This window comes from Mobula birostris, chromosome 22 (assembly GCF_030028105.1).
Source record: "Mobula birostris isolate sMobBir1 chromosome 22, sMobBir1.hap1, whole genome shotgun sequence".
NCBI classification, from domain to species: domain Eukaryota; kingdom Metazoa; phylum Chordata; class Chondrichthyes; order Myliobatiformes; family Myliobatidae; genus Mobula; species Mobula birostris.
In genome coordinates, this window is record NC_092391.1 from 942,417 (window position 1) to 963,768 (window position 21,352).

The following is a 21,352-nucleotide window of genomic DNA, read 5'->3' on the forward strand; positions in this document are numbered from 1 at the left end:
GGATGTGGTTTCGGGATACTGGGAAGCACGTGATAAAATTGGCCAAATTCAGCATGGTTTCCTTAAGGGTAAATCTTGTCTGAAAAATCTGTTGGAATTCTTTGAGGAAATAACACGTGGAATCAACAGCGGAGAATTAGTGGCTGTTGTTTACTTGGATTGTGCGAAGAACCTTACGAGAAGGTTCTGCACATAAGGCTGCTTGGCAAGATAAGAGCCCATGGTATTACAGGAAAGATACTAGTATAACTCTCGTTTCGGCTAGAGGCTTAATATAGGGGATGATAGCCCCTGGCCCGGCCAAACTTAAGAAATCTCGTTTGGGTGGGTGCTGGGCAATGTGTCCCCCTGTTACAAATCAGTACCGGGAAATAACAAACAGTACACAATATTCGATTAAATGATTGAGCTTTATAAGTCTTAATTTGACTATATAGTTAGTAAAGAAAAAGGGCCCATTGTCACGAAACATGTCTATTGTGCAAGGTTGGAGCTCACTGATAAGGCCATTCGTCCACCATCAACCTCCACTGAGCATTGCTGACCTTCGGACCCTCGCTCCAAGCCGACTCTGCCAGTGGTCTACCAACTCTCTCCATTTGTGTCTTCTCTGCTCATCTCTCCCCGGCAAAAGACCCACAAATTCCCGGCTCCCAGACACACAAGAAAGAACAACATCCTGTTCATTGGCTATCATGCCCAGTTATCTCTAGTCATAACCCAAATATTGCCGCTACAAAGAAACCATTATTTCAGCAGTGGAACATTACAAAGAAGCCATTACATTAGCAGTGAAACCTTACAGCGTGTTACACCCTCCCCCCACCAAATTTAGTCATGTCCTTATGACATTGAGATAATTTGCCAACCCTTCCCACAAAACTCAAAGTCCAATCCAGGTGCACAAGGCAGTGACGTAACTCCCCAAAACGGTAGGGGTCATATTCTGCTTCACTAGTGCTATGTAAGCTAGCCTATCCAGTAGTCTCCGAATTCTCTGAGACCTCCGTAACCCCTCACCTAACTAGGTTCAGACATTACTGGAGAGACTTCTGGTCTACTTGGTGAGGCACCCCCCCCCCCCGACCTATCACTCGTGTCCACCTGCAACTCGGACCCCTCTGTCCTGTACCTCTCTGACCAGCTCAACAAAAGATGGAGGGGGGTGCATCTTACGAGACTGTTGGAGACCCCAAGTAATCAGGTCATGGGACTAGGCTGATTGGCAGGAGGTAAAGAGTGAGAATAAAGAGAGCCTTTTCTGATTGGCTGCAAGTGACTGCGGTGTTCCGCAGGGGTAAGATTGGGACTGCTTATTTTGTATGTTGTAGGTCAATGATTTAGATGATAGAATTGATGACTTTGTGGCAAGTTTGCAGACAATATGAAGATAGGTGGAGAAGCAGGCAGTGTTGAGGAAGAAGGGAGCCTTGCAGAAGGACTTAGACAGATTGGGGGAATGGGCAAAGAAATGGCAGTTGGAATACAGTGTTGGGAAGTGTATGGTCACGTACTTTGGCGAAGGAATAAAGGCATGGACTATTTTTTAAATAGGGTGAAAATTTAAAATCAGAGGTGCGAAGGAACTTGGGAGTCCTCATGCAGGATTCCCTAGGGGCTTAATTGCAGTTCAGGTTAGTAGTAAGGAAGGCAAATGCAATGTTAGCATTCATTTCGAGAGCAAGGATATAATGCGGAGGTTTTATAAGGCACTGTTCAGACCACACTTGAAATATTGTGAGCAGTTTTGGGCCCCTTATCTAAGCAAATATGGGCTAACATTGGAGAGGGTCCAGGGGAGGTTCACAACAATGATTCCAGGAATGAAATGATTAAGATATGAGAAACATTTGATAACTCTGGGCCTGTAGTGGCTGGGGTTCAGAAGAATATGGGGGAGAGGGATCTCATTGCAACCTATAACCTATTGAATATTGAAAGGTCTGAATAAAGTGGATGTGGAGAGGATGTTTCCTATAATGGGAGAGTCTAGGACTAGGAGGAACTTCCTCAGAATTGAGGGACATCCATTCAGAACAGAGATAAGGAGGAAGGTCTTCAGCCAGAGGATGGTGAATCTGTGAAATTCATTGCTTCAGATGCCTGTGCAGGCCAAGTCATTGGGTATAGGTTGATAAGTTCTTGAATAATCAGGGTATCAAAGGTTATGTGTAGAAGGTAGGAGAATGGGATTATAAATCAGCCGTTATAGATGGTAGTGCAGACTCAATGGGCTAAATGGCCGAATTCTGCTCCTACTTTATGTCTTATGGTCTTATTGTCTTACGTACACCTTGAAGTGTCTTTGATTTGAAATGTGACTTTTTCCTCACAGGTGCTGTCTGATTCTGAATATTTTCTGATTTTTATTTGGGATTTTCAGATGTGTGCTTTCTGATTTTCATTTGTAGCACATCTTTGGGATGTGGGAGGAAGCCAGGGCACCTGATGGAAAAAACTCAGCTCAGACAACACTGGCGGTCAAGGGCTGAACCTAGATTCATAATTCTGTTACCTCTTTTGATTACATTAATTTCTTCAGCATTTCCTTTTACTCATAGTAATATCCTTTAAATCCTTCTTTTCATTAGACCCTTGGTTCCCACGAGATTTAGTGCAACTCGCTACCTTCTGTATTCTGTACTTCTGTTTAAAAAAGCCCATAAGTCAAGTGCTTTTTTGTTTGTTCATCTGTTCTGCCACCAAGATCTGTGTACAAGTATTTTAAGTTTCTCTCTTCCTACAACCCTTGTTAAAATTGAAAATTCAGTGACCGTGAGTACAGAGGCAAGTGGGCCTGTCTCCTCACAGTTCCAGTGACCCACATTCAGTCCTGACCTCTGCCATTCTCTGTGTTGAGTTTGCACGTATGGCTTTCATCTTGGGGCTCTAGGTTCCTCCCAATGACGTGTTCAATTGCCATTGTAAACGACCCTGTGTGAGAGCCTCAAGGAGTTGATGAGAATTTGGAGAGAATGCCATGGGATTAATGGAAATGTTTGATAGCTGATATGTTCTCCATGGACTGGGCTTTGGATACCATTACTTACATTCTTTCTAGCTCTGTGAATTACATTTAGCTGCATTGAATTTCACCGTCCATGTACTCACCATTTCACCAGCCTGTCTCTGTCCTCTCGATCTCCTCTAGTCCTCAGCTCAGTCTGGTTTTGAAGGCTGCTTTTTCTATGTCTTCAACCTTAGCTGATTTGACCTTCTCCTTGTTGTGTTTTAATGGTGATTGGGTGAAGTTGTTGAGGACATCAATAAACGCAGAGAACCCCTGCCCAGTTTGGAAGCAGTTTATCTCATCACTCCGTCAGAGGAGGTAAGTGACTCTGTTAAACCATCTCAGTGCATGAAGGAGTTTGTACAACTATGAGCTGTACAGGTTGCATCATTTACCTTGACGTGTGCAAGGAGAAGATATTTCACTGAGTGTCACTTGCTACAAATATCACTGCTTACACCAAGTCCAGAGTTTAACTGCTCAGACACTATAGCACCTCATAACTGTCAGAAATAATGATGATATGGTGATCACTTGCCTTATTTGGTAAAGCCAGTGCTCGACTGTGTGACCTGAGCTGTGTTCACAAACAGTCCGCTATCCAATCCAGGAACAATATGATTGTAGAATCAAACTTATCAAAGGAACCTGCACACCAAATAACAACAGCCAAAGTTATAGTAAGGTCTTAATATAAAATCTGTGTCCCACAGAGATTTGTTCTAGGACCCCTGCTCTTTTGTGACTTTTATAAATGACTTGGATAAGGACATGGAAGGGGTGGCTAAGTAAGTTTGTTGATGACTGGAAGGTTGGTGGAAATGTGGATAGTGTAGAAGGTCACCGTAGCTTACAATGAGATATTGACAGGATGCCGAGCTGGGCTGAGAAATGGCTGATGGAGTTCAATCAGAAAAGTGCGAAGTGATTCACTTTGGAAGGTTGAACTTGATAGCAGAATACAGAATAATGGTAGGATTCTTAGCAGTGTAGAGGAACACAGGGATCTTGGGGTCCACGTTCATAGATCCCTTAAAGTTGTTGCTCAAGTTGATAAGGTGGTTAAGAAGACATATTACCTTCATTAGTCAGCAGATTGAGTTCAAAGACTGCAAGGTAATGTTGCAGATCTATAAAGCTCTGGCAAGGCCACACTTGGAAAGAACGCTCCAAGCAACTCCGTGAAGGGTTATTGAAAAGCACAAGTCAGGAGATGGATGCAAGAAAATTTGCAATTGGAATATTGTGTTCCATTCTGGTCACATCATTATAAGAAGGACATGGAAGCTTTAGAGAGGGTGTAGAAGAGACTTACCAGGATGCTGCCTGGATTAGAGAGCATGACTCATGAGGTTAGGTTGAGCAAGCTAGGGCTTTTCTCTTTGGAGTGAAGGAGGATGAGAAGCGATCATGTTTTCATGTTTTATTGTTTTACAACATTGAATTACAATGGACTTAATTTGGCTTTTTTGACACCGATCAACAGAAAAAAACTCTTTTGAGTCAAAGTGAAAACAGATCGCTACAAAGTGATCTAAATTAATTGCAAATATAAAATACAAAGTAATTGATTACAAGTATTTGCCCTCTTTTAAAATGACACATCAAGTCACTGGTGCAGCCAATTGGTTTTAGAAGTCACATAATTAATTAAATGGAAATCTGTTTTTGGGGAACTGTGTGCAGTCAAGGTGCTTCAACTGATTGTCATAAAAATACATTTGAAAGGTCCAGCTGCTGGTGAGTCAGTATCCTGGCAAAGACTATGCCATGAAGTCAAAAGAACGCTCCAAGCAACTCCGTGAAGGGTTATTGAAAAGCACAAGTCAGGAGATGGATGCAAGAAAATTTGAAAGTCACTGAATGTCCCTTGGAGTACAGTAAAGTCAATCATCAAGAAATGGAAAGAATATGGGACGTCTGTAAATTTGCCTAGAGCAGGCTGCCTTCAAGCATTGAGCGACCGTGTAGGAAGGAGACTAGTGAGGAGGCCACCAAGAGTCCTATGACAACTCTGGAGGAGATGGGAGAGATTGAGCATACCACAATTGTTGCCCAGGTGCTTCACCAGTCACAGCTTTATGGGAGAGTGGCAAAGAGAAACAACTGTTGAAAAAAACTCACATGAAATCTTGGCTACAGTTTGGCAGAAGGCATGTGGGAGATGCTGAAGTCAGCTGGAAGAAGGTTCTATGGTCTGACGAAACCAAAATTGAGCATTTTGGCCATCAAAGGCAAACACCGCACATTATCAAAAACACACCATCCCTACTGTGAAGCATGGTAGTAGCTGCATCATACTGTGGGGATGCTTCACTGCAGCAGGCCCTGGAAGGTTTGTGAAGGTAGAGGGTAAAATGAATGCAGCAAAATACACGGAAATCCTGGAGGAAAACCTGATGCAGCCTGCAAGAGCACTGCGACTTGGGAGAATATTTGTTTTCCAGCAAGACAATGACCCCAAGCATAAAGCCAAAGCTATAGAGGAATGGCTTAAAAACAGCAAAGTTAATGTCCTGGAGTGGCTAATTCAGAGTCTAGACCTCAATCCAATTGAAAATCTGTGGCTGGACTTGAAAGGGACTGTTCACTCACAATCCACATGCAATCTGACAGACCTTGAGCAGATTTGTAAAGAAGAGTGGGGTAGAAATGTAGTGTCCAGATGTGGAAAGCCGATAGAGATCGATCCACACAGACTAAAGGCTGTAATTGCTGCCAGAGGTGCATCTACTAAATACTGACCTGAAGCGGGTGATTACTTATGCAATCAATTATTTTGTGTTTTATATTTGTAATTAATTTAGATCACTTTGTAGAGATCTGTTTTCACTTTGATACGAAAGAGTTTCTTTTTCTGTCGATCAGTGTTCAAAAAAAGCCAAATTAAATCCACTGTGATTCAATGTTGTAAAACAATAAACACGAAGACTTCCAAGGGAAGAGTGAATACTTTTCATAGTCACTGTATATAAGATGATAAAAGTCATAGATAGAGTGGAGAGAAAGCACCTTTTTTTCCCAGGGTGGCAGTGGTTAATACAAGAGGGCATAATTTTAAGGTTATGGGAGGTATGTTTCTTACACAGTGGAATGCACTGCCAGGGCTAGTGGTAGAGGCACACATACAAATGGAATTTGGTGAGTTCCGCTTCAGGAGGAGACTGCAGGCAGGGAGAAGCTTGGAGGGGACTTAAATACAAAGATGAACATAAAGTGCAAATGGTGGGTCTAGTGCAGTGGAAGAGATGATGTGATGCCGTGTTGGCCGTTGTACATGGTAGGAGGCTACCAGCAAGGATTTAATGAGTGAATGGAAGGAGAATAATGGACGACAGCCTAGGCTGTCGTTGGGATTGAAAGTGACTGACGCATCAATGAAGGTTTAAGTGGAAGATAGACTGAGCTGGGCAGAGACCTGTGAGGTCTTTGAAACTGTACAGTGATGATCTTGTGACCTTTGATTATAGTAGTAGTTCCAGTAAAGTAGGAATTGTGAAGAAATAGATATTGAGAATGATCTGAATTCCCTTTAAAATTAGTCAAACACAAGCACGTTGAGATTGAGAACATCCATGAGGAAGGCAGATATTATGATTTGTACAACCACTGTTATGAGTTCAGCAGAGTGTAGCCTACAATAATGAAATAAAGAACATCATTTCCTTCAGATTAATTCACTTTAGTTGATCAGAGTAGATTTTTGTCAAGGAGGCTCTTTGCTAGCATTTCTGATCACAAACCATTTAATTCTCCACTTCCAACAACTTGTGCTCTCTTGAACATTATTTTTCTAGATCTACAATGAAATTGTTTGTATCACACAATAGTACAATAACTAGTTACTGCACAATAGTGTAATAACTGTTTCGTTAAAGGATTTTCCCTTGCATCGTAGTTCAGACTGTTTAAATGAAGATTACTGAATAGAGATCTTATCTTTTCAGTCTGTGCGTGCACTGATCAGTGACTTTAAGGATGCTCCCTCTTCCAAATACAGGGCTGCGCACGTCTTCTTTACAGACTGTAAGTTTGCAGTGATGTGCATTTATTACTATGCTTTCAATTCCATAATGAAAAATTTAGAAATATATTACAAATACACTATCTTTGAGAAACTGGCTTCTGGCATTAGTTGCAACCCATTATGACTGCCTTGATGTAATATTGTGGAACAATGATTGTCTTAATACTTTACCATTAGTGCATAAATGGCAGAGCCTGATAGGAAGCTGTGGGAGTATTGTTACATTATAATTATCATGGTTCCCAGAACTGTGCACTCCTCAATAAGAATTTCTGTCTTACGAAATGATCCAAGCAGATCAGTGATAAATCATGGTATGTTAATGTCACTGTTTCAGCTCCAATTGAGTTTGCAGGGTGTTTGTTTTTATTAAAACTGTCACGTAGGAAGCTAATCCTACCCACAGCCTGTAAGTTAAACAATCACCTATTGGATATTTCTGGTAACTCGGAGTATTGGCAAGCCTTCCAAGAAATGCCAGCTGCTCTTTTGTTGCAAGGGAAATGAGAGAAACATTCTGAAAGTTTCAAATAAAAATCATTTTGATGCTATGAAGGAACTGATAGCAGTCCTCCATTGTTACTGTAGAATGATTCACAATGTTTTCTGAAATATTTATTCATTGATAGAAATAAAGAAACATACAAATAATTTAAAATATTATTTGTTAGTTAAATAGTAATTATTATGATATGTCTGTTTTTACCTGTGTAAATCCAAGTTATTAGAGTGATAGATTTAAAAACAGTACTGAAACAAGCAGGTTTGGGCTTGAGGAGCAACTTATATTCTGTTTGGGTAGTCTCCAACCTGATAGCATGAACATCGATTTCTCAAATTTCTGGTAATGACCCCCAACCACCCACCCTCCATTTCCCATCCCCTTTTCCCTCTCTCACCTCATCTCAATTTCCCAGCTCTTACTTCATCCCTCCCCCTCCAGGTTTCACCTATCACCTGGTGGTTCTCTCTCCCCTGCCCCACCTTTTAAATCTACTCCTCAGCTTTTTTACTCCAGTCCTGCCAAAGGGTTTCAGCCTGAAACGTCAACTGTACTTTTTTCCATAGATGCTGCCTGGCCTACTGAGTTTCTCCAGCATTTTGTGTGTGTTGCCAGGTCTTTCAACTGATTGAGTACCTATTCATACTAATCCCTTTGTGCCTCTTTTTTATAACACTCCCCAAGTACCTGTCATTCACTGTGCCAAAATGTTTTACTTCACACTTGTTTGAATTAAATGTCACCTGCCATTTCTTTGCTCACTTACCCAGTTGATCTAGATCCTGTTGTAATGTTAGACAACCTTCTTCACTGTTCACCGCACTACCCATTTTGTGTCATCCACCAACATACCAATTATACCACTTATCTTCTCATCCAAATTGTTAATAAATATGACAACAGTAATGGAGCCAGTATCAGTCCCTGCGGCACGCCACTGGTCAATAGTCGCACACTGAAAAATAACATCTGTATTTGATGTTATGCAAATAGACCCAACACCAATCCATGTGGCACGCTGGTCTCATACGGAAAAACAACGTCTGTATTTGATTTGGACCATGTGGGGAAGGACTTACTTTTGACAAAGAGTCAGTTTTTGGGAGTAAAGTGGGCAGGTGTGCTGATTCTCCCCAGTGCCTTTGTTGACTTGAAACCAGAGTCAGCAATGTGTAGTGATTGTTGTGGAAAACAATTAACTTTCATAACTACCAATTTGACTAGCACCATAATCTTCCCATCTGACTGGTGATAAACTGACTTTGCTGTTGACCTCATCATTTAAACTTGTCCTTGTCATTGACAGCATGTGCTGACCCATTGTTTAATGAGTTGGTGAAGTCCCGAGCATCGAAGGTTATCAAAACTCTCACTGAAATCAACATCGCTTTTCTTCCGTATGAATCACAGGTGGGTAATTCTATCCGCCAGCCAATGAGGAGTGTGGGAGAGATTTTCTGCTGTTGATAGATGCTTATTCTGCAGGTGATGGTGATAGATATTTACTCTTCTTGACAAGAAACAATAAATTAAATGATTTTTATTTAACGAGAATAGTGGGTGGGGAGTTTCAGTGTCAGAGTGAATATGATGCAGAAGAAAGGTGTTCTGACCACAGGGCCAGAGGCTGGTGTTCCTAGGTCACTGGAGATCCAACACCAGTTCTAGCCAGGGATCAGGACCAGGGGAACTACCTCTGTTCTGTCTGGATAGAGGGGTGCGGTTTTGAGTGCAGACTGGTGAATGAGGGCTCCATCAGCCACATTTCCTGAAAAAGTTATTTCACAGATCCTGGAGCTGAGCACCTCATTCTCAGAACAGAAGTAGCAGCGAAAGAGAAAGTGAGAAAAATGATGGCATCCTTACAGCGGTCAGGGTGTGAAGAGTTTAGTCTCCCTATGATCACCTGGGTTTCTTCTTTCTTACACTAAGTCCATCTGTCCGCATGGTTATCCTTCACTTATCTGGTTTCACTTAGCACCTTCAGCCTCTGTCTCTGCCTTACCCATGCACCCACACCCCGAATCAGGCTGCACCTGTCCAACTGCGCTCAATTCTGGTCGCCTCGCTACAGGAAGGATGTGGAAACCATAGAAAGAGTTTTTTTGATGTAAAGAGGAGATTTACAAGGATGTTGCCTGGATTGGGGAGCATGTCTTATGAAAACTGGTTGAGTAAACTTGACCTTTTCTCCTTGGAGCGACGGAGGATGAGAGGAGTCCTGATAGAGGTGTATAAGATGATGAGAGGCATTGATCATCTGGATAGTCAGAGGCTTTTTCCCAGGGCTGAAATGGCTGCCACAAGAGGACACAGGTTTAAGGTGCTTGGGAGTAGGTACAGAGGAGACGTCAGGGGTAAGTTTTTTATGCAGAGAGTGGTGAGTGCATGGAATGGGCTGCCGACAATGGTGGTGGAGGCGGATACGATAGGGTCTTTTAAGAGACTTTTGGATAGGTACATGGAGCTTAGAAAAATAGAGGGCTATGGGTAACCCTAGTAATTTCTAAGGTAGGGACATGTTTGGCATAACTTTGTGGGCCGAAGGGCCTGTATTGTGCTGTAGGTTTTCTGTGTTTTCTACGTTTAACCTCCCCCACCTCAGCTGGTTCCACCTTTCACCTACCTGTCCCAACCTCACCCCTCATTCTCATCTCATAATGGCTATCTGCTCTCTCCACCCTCAGTGCCATGACCTGAAACATCAGTCCTCCCTGTCTCAGATGGTGCTCGAGCCTCTGATTTCCACGAACAGTTTCCTCTTTGTTCTTTCTCATCTCTGTCCTGAATGACAGACCCTTCGTTCTGGATGTGCCAGCCGGGTTAAATATCAGTCCTCTATTTAACCTGTCAAATCCCTTCCAAACTTAGTATGTTTCAGTGAGATCAGAAGGGAATCTGGACTCAGTCTATTTAACTATTATTCAAACAACAAACACACTGTCTCAGGAATCAGTATGTATGCATTCCCATGTCTAATTTAATTCTCTCTCAGTTTCTCTCTCTCTCTCTGTCTGTCTGCCTCTCTGTCTCTCTTTCTCTCTCTGTGCCTCTCACTCTCTCTCTCTCTCTGTCTCTCACTCTGTCTGTCACTCTGTGTGTCTCCCTCTCTCTTCTCTGCTTTCTCATGCTTCCCTCTCTTGTCTGTCTCTCTTTCTCTCTCTCTCTTTCTCTATCTCTTGTTCTCTCTTCCCCTCATTCCCTCTCCTCCACTCCCCCTCCCCCTTCCCTCTTCCCCTCTCCTCCCCTCCTCCTGTCTCTCACTCTCTCCCTCTCTCTCACTCTCTCTCTCTCTCTCTCTCTCTCTCTCTCCCCCTCCCTCTCCACCGTACAGTCAGAACAATCTGACCACGGAAACACGTATTGTGAGGCCATCTGTTAACAGACGGTTTCTCCCATTCCATTCAGCCTGCAGTCACATGACTGAACAGATGGAGTTGTCTTTCTGCTATTTGCTTCTTTATATAGAGGCTTGTGTTCATATTGACTCACTCTGCAATTGTTTCGGTTTTATCTGAAAATGCAGAAGAGGAAATGAAATGTCTGGTTAAAGAAACAACGTTGATTGAACTGTGGCCAGATTTTGTGTTTGCTTGGGATCTGCAGGCATGACATGAACAGCACAGTCAGGCCAGGCTAAACATACAGGCACAGTTAAATTGTGGGCAGGTGATCAGCATTCTGAACAACAGCAGATAATTCCACTGCCTGTGCAAAACATTTTAGTAACACTTCAGACACCAATCTGCCTCCTATGGTCAATTAATGAAACCACACTTCCAAATGAAGGAATGGGAAAGAGTGGGAGGCCATTCAGCCCATCAACCTGAGCTGCTTGTTCAATTAGATCTGATCTTGGCTTCAACTGCCACGTGAAGGAACACATTGATGAAGGAAGAGGAAGAGCAGTAGATGTAGTGTATATGGATTTCAGCAAAGCATTTGATAAGGTACCCAATGCAAAACTTATTGAGACAGTAAGGAGTCTTGGGATCCAAGAGGATCTTGCTTTGTGGATGCAGAACTGCCTTGCCCACAAAAGTGGTTGTAGACAGGTCATATTCTACATGGAGGTCGGTGACCAGTGGTGTGCCTCAGGGATCTGTTCTGGGACTCTTACTCTTCGTGGTTTTTATAGATGACCTGAATCAGGAAGTGGAGCGATGGGTTAGTAAGTGTGCTGATGACACAAAGGTTGGGGTGTTGTGGATAATGTGGAGGGCTGTCAGAGGTTACAGCGGGGCATTGATAGGATGCAAAACTGGGCTGAGAAGTGCCAGACGGAGTTCAACCCAGATAAGTGTGAGGTGGTTCATTTTGGTAGGTCAAATATGATGACAGATTGTAGTATTAATGGTAAGACTCTTGGCAGTGTGGAGGATCAGAGGGATCTTGGGGTCCGAGTCCATAGGATGCTCATAGCAGCTGCACAGGTTGACTCTGGTTAAGAAGGCATACGGTGTATTGGCCTTCATCAATCGTGGAATTGAATTTAGGAGCCGAGAGGTAATGTTGCAGCTGTATAGGACTCTGGTCAGACCCCACTTGGAGTACTGTGCTCATTTCTGGTCGCTTCACTACAGGAAGGATGTGGAAACCATAGAAAGGGTGCAGAGGAGATTTACAAGGACATTGTCTCGATTGGGGAGCATGCCTCATGAGAATAGGTTGAGTGAACTCGGCCTTTTCTCCTAGGAGCAACGGAGGATGAGAGGTGAACTGATAGAGGTGTATAAGATGATGAGAGGCATTGATCATGTGGATAGTCACAGAGGCTTTTTCCCAGGTCTGAAATGGCTGCCACAGGAGGGCACAGGCTTAAGGTGCTTGGGAGTAGGTACAGAGGAGATGTCAGGGGTAAGTTTTTTACGCAGAGAGTGGCGAGTGCATGGAATGGGCTGCCGGCAACATTGGTGGAGGCGGATACGATAGGGTCTTTTAAGAGACTTTTAGATAGGTACATGGAACTTAGAAAAATAGAGGGCTATGGGTAACCCTAGTAATTTCTAAAGTAGGGACATGTTTGGCACAACTTTGTGGGCCAAAGGGCCTGTATTATGCTGTAGGTTTTCTATGTTTCTATGTGAATATATTCATTCATGGATTCCTCAGGGATCCACTGTAGATAATTCCAACAACTCCTGACACTTTGAGATAAGAAATTATTCTTAATCCTTCTCAAATGGGTGATCCATTATTCTGAAAATTTGCAAACTAGTTTTAGACCTTCCCAGAATGGACACATTCTCTGCATAATTACCTTGGCCAAATCCCTCCTGTATGTTTCAATAGTATAATGTCTTATTCTTTTAAGATCCATTGTGTGTAGACCTAACTTGTTTAACCCAACCTCATGTAAAGCCCAGGTTAAGATTTTTACTGCTAACGCCCTTTGGGATTTCGTTCACTAACTTTCTGTAGAAGCAGTCTGTCTTGCTGATGAGATGTTTGGGTTTCAGGTAAAGATAAGGGGCTGAGGTCTTTAACTTAGGAATGTTGTGTCAGTAAATCAGGAGGGTGGAATCAGGAGAAGGTTCTAGAGGGAGCTGGATGGAGAGAGATTTGTGGCAGACACTGGTGGGGTTTGTGGTCTTTTTGGGGAGAGATGCAGAGAGGAGGTCGAGAGAGATAGCTGTAGGATTTGATCCGACGGGAAGATGCAATTGCATGAGTGCTTCGCGAGTTGAAGGAGTCCAAGATGGGAAATTCTACCAGTGATTGATGGTGAGAATTCAGTGCCGTGAGTAATGAGCATACCCAACTTTTGAACAACATGAACTCCAACTATGTGTATATTTCCTTTGTTTAATTGTAATGGGCTCTTTTTTCTTTTTTTCTTTTCCTCTTAATAACTGGCTGATAAATCTGAAATTTGTAACTACCCTTTCTTTATAATTGTATGCTGTGTACAATCTGTTATTTCTTGCCAATGGATAATTGCGTATGGGGAGTATGCCCAAATCGAGGTTCTGTTAATCAAAACATCCCAATTTTCCTGTTTGGTTGGACTCAAATCATACTGATCCTAGATGTATATTGTTTAAGAAAGGTGGCCTTCTCACTGCTAGGTCCGGTAGCTGTTAGCAGAGCCTGCTAACAAGCCAAGTTTCTATACAAGTCTGGTGAGGGGGCTTCAATTATAATTCATCCAAGAATCAGCCCAGTGAACCTGTCCTGAAATGATTCCAATGAACACATAGTACATAGTACATAGTCATACTTTATTAATCCCGGGGGAAATTGGTTTTCGTTACAGTTGCTCCATAAATAATAAATAGTAATAGAACCATAAATAGTTAAATAGCAATATGTAAATTATGCCAGTAAATTATGAAATAAGTCCAGGACCAGCCTATTGGCTCAGGATGTCTGACCCTCCAAGGGACGAGTTGTAAAGTTTGATGGCCACAGGCAGGAATGACTTCCTATGACGCTCAGTGCTGCATCTCGGTGGAATGAGTCTCTGGCTGAATGTACTCCTGTGCCCACCCAGTACATTATGTAGTGGATGGGAGACATTAACCAAGATGGCATGCAACTTAGACAGCATCCTCTTTTCAGACACCACTGTGAGAGAGTCCAGTTCCATCCCCACAACATCACTGGCCTTACGAATGAGTTTGTTGATTCTGTTGGTGTCTGCCACCCTCAGCCTGCTGACCCAGCACACAACAGCAAACATGATAGCACTGGTCACCACAGACTCATAGAACATCCTCAGCATCGTCTGGCAGATGTTAAAGGACCTCAGTCTCCTCAGGAAATAGAGACAGCTTTGACCCTTCTTGTAGACAGCCTCAGTGTTCTTTGACTAGTCCAGTTTATTGTCAATTTGTATCCCTAGGTATTTGTAATCCTCCACCATGTCCACACTGACCCCCTGGATGGAAACAGGGGTCACCGGTACCTTAGCTCTCCTCAGGTCTACCACCAGCTCCTTAGTCTTTTTCACATTAAGCTGCAGATAATTCTGCTCACACCATGTGACAAAGTTTCCTGCTGTAGCCCTGTACTCAGCCTCATCTCCCTTGCTGATGCATCCAACTATGGCAGAGTCATCAGAAAACTTCTGAAGATGACAAGACTCTGTGCAGTAGTTGAAGTCCGAGGTGTAAATGGTGAAGAGAAAGGGAGACAAGACAGTCCCCTGTGGAGCCCCACTGCTGCTTATCACTCTGTCGGACACACAGTGTTGCAAGCACACGTACTGTGGTATTTGTAGGGAGACCAAAGCTATAAGTTGTCCTCCAAATGAGATCTCCTGTACCATTGTAACAGACCTCACTATCTTTATATTCTGTTCTGTTTGCAATAATAGTAACATTCCAATTGCCTTGTTAACAATACTGCAACTACAGATATTATTACTGAGGACATAGATTTCTGTGCACTGCAATTAACTGATATTCTGCCCTACTGTTCTTGCTTACAAAGTGGATATCCTCACTTTTCCCAAGTTCTGCTTTATCTGCAAATTCTAGCCTCTCTATTCTTTAGTTTTCTTCTTAGAACTTACTTTCAATCTGTCCTCATATCATCAACAGACTTGGCTACAATACGTATACTCAGTCCCTTCATAAAAATTGACTGGAAATAGGTGAGACCTAACACTGATCCCTCTGTTATCCCACTAGTTACAGTTTGTCAACATGATTTATTCCAACCATGAGCTATTCTTTGTCCATGCTAATGCATTAACTCCATCCTCAACCACCCCACGTGCAGTTGCTGTTTACAGTAACCTTTTATATGGTAGTTACTGAAGGCATCTGTAAATCTGAATACACTACATTTATTTTATTCTCCCTGCTCAGTCTGTCCTTAAGGGACTCCAATTACCTTGTCAAACACCATTCCCCTTTCATGAGACCAAATTAAGACCATAAGACAAAGGAGCAGAAGTCGGCCATTCAGCCCATCGAGTCTGCTCTATTCTCCCATTTAGTCCCACTCCCCTGCCTTCTCACCATAACCTTTGATGCCCTGGCTACTCAGATACCTATCAATCTCTGCCTTAAATACGCCCAATGACTTGGCCTCCACTGCTGCCCATGGCAACAAATTCCATAGATTCGCCACCCTCTGGCTAAAAAAATTTCTTCGCATCTCTGTTCTGAATGGGCGCCCTTCAATCCTTAAGTCATGCCCTCTCGTACTAGTCTCCCTCATCATGGGAAACAATTTTGCCACATCCAATGTGTCCATGCCTTTCAACATTCGAAATGTTTCTATGAGGTCCCCCCTCATTCTTTTAAACCCCAAGGAATACAGTCCAAGAGCAGACAAACGTTCCTCATATGTTAACCCTCTCATTCCCGGAATCATTCTAGTGAATCTTCTCTGTACCCTCCCCAACGTCAGCACATCCTTTCTTAAATAAGGAGACCAAAACTGCCCACAGTACTCCAAGTGAGGTCTCACCAGTGCCTTATAGAGCCTCAACATCACATCCCTGCTCCTATACTCTATTCCTCCAGAAATGAATGCCAACATTGCATTCGCCTTCTTCACCACCGACTCAACCTGGAGGTTAACCTTAAGGGTATCCTGCACGAGGACTTCCAAGTCCCGTTGCATCTCAGAACTTTGAATTCTCTCCCCATTTAAATCATAGTCTGCCCGTTTATTTCTTCTGCCAAAGTGCTTAACCATACACTTTCCAACACTGTATTTCATTTGCCACTTCTTTGCCCATTCTTCCAATCTATCCAAGTCTCTCTGCAGACTCTCTGTTTCCTTAGCACTACCGGCCCCTCCACCTATCTTCGTATCATCAGTGAACTTAGCCACAAAGCCATCTATTCCATAATCCAAATCGTTGATGTACAATGTAAAAAGAAGCGGCCCTAAAATGGACCCCTGTGGAACACCACTGGTAACTGGCAGCCAACCAGAAAAGGATCCCTTTATTCCCACTCTCTGTTTCCTGCCAATCAGCCAATGCTCTATCCACGTATGTAACTTTCCCGTAATTCCATGAGCTCTTATCTTGTTAAGTAGCCTCATGTGTGGCACCTCTGCTTGATTATACTTCAATTTTCTAAATGTCCTCCTACTCTCTCCTTAATAATATATTCCAGAATTTCCTCATTGACAGATGCCAGTTTAACTGGCCTCCTGTCTCCCTTCTCTGTTATGTAGGGGTGTTATTATACTTGTGGCTTCTGGGATCCATCTTTCCAAAACTAGCGAACATGGAAGATCATAGTCAATATATCAACTGTCTCATAATTGCTTTTCTCTGTGCCAGGAGCTTGCAAACTCTCCATTTCAATTGTTTGCTTCCTCCCTTTTGCTCCAAATTTTCAGTCATTATTGGCATACAAAGTCTTTATTTTTCTCGGGCCTTTAACTCCTGGTGGAGCATAGTCCATTGATGAGCTGCCCTCTTCGTGGCCCAAAGTTGATGTTATGGTTGAAGTTTATCAATGCTTCTGTAATCCACTGTATCCACTGTACAGGAGATTGGCTCTATACAGCTTCACCAGAGTCCTGTTGGCTGGCCTTACCCATTTCCACCTCTCATGATGAGGACATAGGGTTTGAGAGGTGGGGTACAAAGTATCTATTCTTTATTTCCCTTTATTAATTCCTGAATCTCTACAGAACAAATGTTTACTATAGCAACGCTGTTTGCCTTTATATACTTGCAGAAGCTCTTACTCATCATTTCTTGCAAACTTACTCATAATTCTTTTCTTCCGTTTTAATAAGTTTAGTCACTCTTTGTTGTCTTGTAAGATTACCCAATCCACTGGCCTTTCATTAATCTTTGCAATATTGTATGCCCCACTTTCATTTTGATACAATCCAAAATTACTTTGTTGGAAGGAAAGTCCTTATTGTGGAGTCATTATTTCTCAATGCACAGATGTTTTTGAGAATATATGGGGGGGGCGGGGGGAGGTCTCCTTAAATGCTTGTTTGGTGCAAACTTGTTTGTCTGAGGGTTCACATAGTTGCTGTGTTTCAGGTTTATTTATTGGATGTATCATACTCATTTATCTGAGGGTTTATACATTTCCTGTGTTTCAGGTTTATTTATTGCACGTATCATATTCATTTATCTGAGGATTTATACAGTTCCTGTGTTTCAGGTTTATTTATTGCACGTATCATATTCATTTATCTGAGGGTTTATACAGTTCCTGTGTTTCAGGTTTACTCATTGGATGTACCAGATGCATTCCAGAGTTTCTACAGTCCTCATAAGACGCAGTTACGAAACCCTCTGATGGAGCGATTGGCCGAGCAAATTGCAACCCTCTGTGCCACACTGAAAGAATATCCTGCAGTCAGATACAGGGGGTAAGATGTCTCAAAGAGAGCTCCTATGAATTTCCTAAAATCTATGAGGGTGACCCTAATGTCTCCTTGGACATCCTTGACATTGTGAATGACTTCCTGAAACTCTTGTCTTGTTTGTTCAGAAGTGGGGCCTAATTTGGGATATTGCATGCAGTTTTGGTCACTTACCTACAGGAAAGATGTAAACAAGGTTGAAACAGTGCAGAGAAAATTTACAAGGATGTTGCCAGGTCTGGATGACCCAATTTATAAGGAAGGTTTGAATAGATTAGGGCTTTATTCTTTGGAATATAGAATACTAAGAGGAGATTTGATAGAGAGATACAAAATTATGAGGGGTATAGGTAGGGTAAATGCAACCGGGCTTTTTCCGCTGGGGTTGGGCGGGACTATAAATAGGGGTCCATAGACCATAAGGCATAGGAGTGAAATTAGAGCATTTAGCCCATTGGATCTGCTCTGCCATCCTGGATCACACTCAACCCCATGCACCTGTCTTCTTGTCATACCCTTTGATGCCCTGACTGATCAGGAAAAGATCAACTTCCGCCTTAAATATACCCACAGATTTAGCCTCCATCACAATCTGTGGCAGAGTCTACAGATTTACTACTTTCTGGCTAAAAAAAAAATCCTCTTTAACTCTGTTGTAAAGGGTTGCACCTCAATTTTGAAATTATGGGATAACGGTGAAAGATGAGAAGTTTAGGGGTAACATGAGGATTGTGAGAGTGTGGAATGATGCATGCAAACTTGATTTCAACATTTAGACAATAGACAATAGGTGCAAGAGTAGGCCATTCGACCCTTTGAGTTAGCACCACCATTCACTGTGATCATTGCTGATCATCCACAATCAGTACCCCGTTCCTGTCTTCTCTCCATATCCCTTGACTCCGCTATCATTAACAGCTGTATCTAACTTGTTCTTGAAAGCATCCAGAGAATTGGCCTCCACTGCCTTCTGAGGCAGAGCATTCCACAGATCCACAACTCTCTGGGTGAAAAAGTTTTTCCTCAACTCCGTTCTAAATGGCCTACCCCTTATTCTCAAATTGTGGCCGCTGGTTCCGGACTCCCCCAACATCAGGAAAATGTTTCCTGCCTCCAGCGTGTCCAATCCCTTAGTATTCTTATATACTTCAATCAGATCCCCTCTCATCCTTCTAAATTCCAGTGTATACAAGCCCAGTCGCTCCAACCCAAAAAAAACATATGACAGTCCCGCCATCCTGGGAATTAACCTCATGAACCTCCGCTGCACTCTCTCAATAGTAAGAATGTCCTTCCTCAAATTTGGAGACTAAAACTGTACACAATACTCCAGGTGTGGTCTCACCAGGGCCCTGTACAACTGCAGAAGGACCTCTTTGCTCCTATACTCAACCTCCCTTGTTATGAAGGTCAACATGCCATTAGCTTTCTTCACTGCCTGCTGTACCTGCATGCTTACTTTCAGTGACTGATGAACAAGGACACATAGATCTCATTGTACTTCCCCTTTTCCTAACTTGACACCATTCAAATAGTAATCTGCCTTCCTGTTCTTGCCACCAAAGTGAATAACCTCACATTTATCCACATTAAACTGCATCTGCTCACTCACCCAACCTGTCCAAATCATCCTGCATTATCTCAACATCCTCTGCACATCTCACATTGCCACCCAGCTTTGTGTCATCTGCAAATTTGCTAATGTTACTTTAATTTCTTCATCTAAATCATTAATGTATATTTTAAATAGCTGCAGAGAAGTTTAGAGAAGTTTGGATAGGTACATGGATAGTAGGGATATGGAGGGCTATGTCCTGGTGCAGGTTGATGCGAGTAGGCAGTCTAAGTGGTTTTGGCATGGACTAGGTGGATCAGAGGACCTGTTTCTGTGCTGTATTTCTCTATAACTCTATAAGTGACTGATAAGGCTAAACTCGCTCACAGTTGGGGCTGGAGGTGCCTGACATTGGTGATTTGCAAGGTGATATGGTCCGACTACCATTTTCACAGGGTTTGTGTTCTCCTGATTTACAGTCGGAGGCTCCCAACACCATTGCAAATGCAAGCAACATACACAAAAAATGCTGGAGGCTGTGGATAGACATATCAGAATGGGAATGGGACGTAGAATTAAAATGTGTGACCACTGTCAAGATGAAGCCACACTCAGGTTGGAGGAACAACACCTTATATTCCGTCTGGGTAGCTCCAACCTGACGGCATGAACATTGACTTCTCTAACTTCTGTTAATGCCCCTCCTCCCCTTCAAACCCCATCGGTTATTTATTTATTTAATATCTTTTTAAATATATTTTTTATTTTTCCCCTTTTTATTCTCTCCCTCTTTTTTTCTTCCTCTGTCCCTCTCACTATAACTCCTTGCCTGCTCTCCACCCTCCGGGCTCCCCTCCTCCCTTCTCTTTCTCCCCAGGCTTCCCATCCCATGATCCTCTCTCTTCTCCAGCTCTTGGCTCCATCCCTCCCCCTCCTGTCTTCTCCTATCATTTTGGATCTCCCCCTCGCCCTCCCACTTTCAAATCTCTTACTATCTCTTCTTTCAGTTAGTCCTGACGAAGGCTCTTGGCCTGAAACATCGACTGCACCTCTTCCTAGAGATGCTGCCTGGCTTGCTGTGTTCACCAGCAACTTTGATGTGTGTTGCTTGAATTTCCAGCATCTGCAGAATTCCTGTTGTTTGAGGCTAATTGGTGACCTAATGGAAGTTTATAAGATCATACAGGCCAAAATAAGGCAGATAGCAGTTGTTATTTCCTAGTGTGGAGGTGACTAAAACTAGAGGGTAGAGTTTTAAGGTGAGAGAGGGAAGATGTAAAGGATACCTCCGTGGCAGTACTTTCCTACTTTAATTAGTGCCCAATGCTGGGACTGTTGGCCTGGCAGTCCAGAGATCCACAGATCCACAAGAGAAACAGCATGATTATCAACCTACCGCTCTCATCTTCTTTTCATATTACAATTACCTTTTCTTCACTATCAAGGGTTTAAATCCTGGGTAAATTTAAAGCGTAGTTTGATAGGTTCGTGATTAGTAAGGGTGTCAGAGACGGCAGGAGAATGATAAGTACAAAATAATCTGCAGAAGCTGGGGTCAAAGCAACACCCACAACACGCTGGAGGAACTCAGCAGGTCGGGCAGCATCCGTGGAAACGATGAGTCGACGTTTGAGTCCTGACGAAGAGTTCCGGCCCGAAATGTCAACTCATCATTTCCACGGATGCTGCCCGACCTGCTGAGTTCCTCCAGCGTGTTGTGAGTGCGGCAGGAGAATGAGGTTGAAAGGAATAATAAATCAGCCATGATGGAATGGGGAAGCAGAATCGATGGGTCAAATAGCCTAATTCTGCTCTTTTGTCTTATGGTCTTATAGACATTTTCCCCATAAATGTTGTGCCATCAGGACAGAGAACGTGGGTCCTCACCGCTGTCTCAGAGCAGTCTTGCTAGTGATGTCCACTAACTGGAGAGAGTAGCTGCTGGGAAACACTGGA

The 21,352-nt window shown here is 42.9% G+C and overlaps 1 protein-coding gene across 2 annotated transcripts in view; it reads left to right on the plus strand.

The window, feature by feature from the left end:
* stxbp1a (syntaxin binding protein 1a) overlaps window positions 1-21,352 on the plus strand; it is a 166,009-nt gene that overhangs the window by 62,196 nt on the left and 82,461 nt on the right. For both annotated transcript variants that reach the window (XM_072239885.1, XM_072239886.1), the window contains exons 4-7: window positions 3,252-3,328; window positions 6,958-7,036; window positions 8,846-8,949; window positions 17,699-17,847. In XM_072239885.1, coding sequence (XP_072095986.1) covers window positions 3,252-3,328; window positions 6,958-7,036; window positions 8,846-8,949; window positions 17,699-17,847 — 409 coding nt within the window. The remainder of the gene's footprint in view (window positions 1-3,251; window positions 3,329-6,957; window positions 7,037-8,845; window positions 8,950-17,698; window positions 17,848-21,352) is intronic.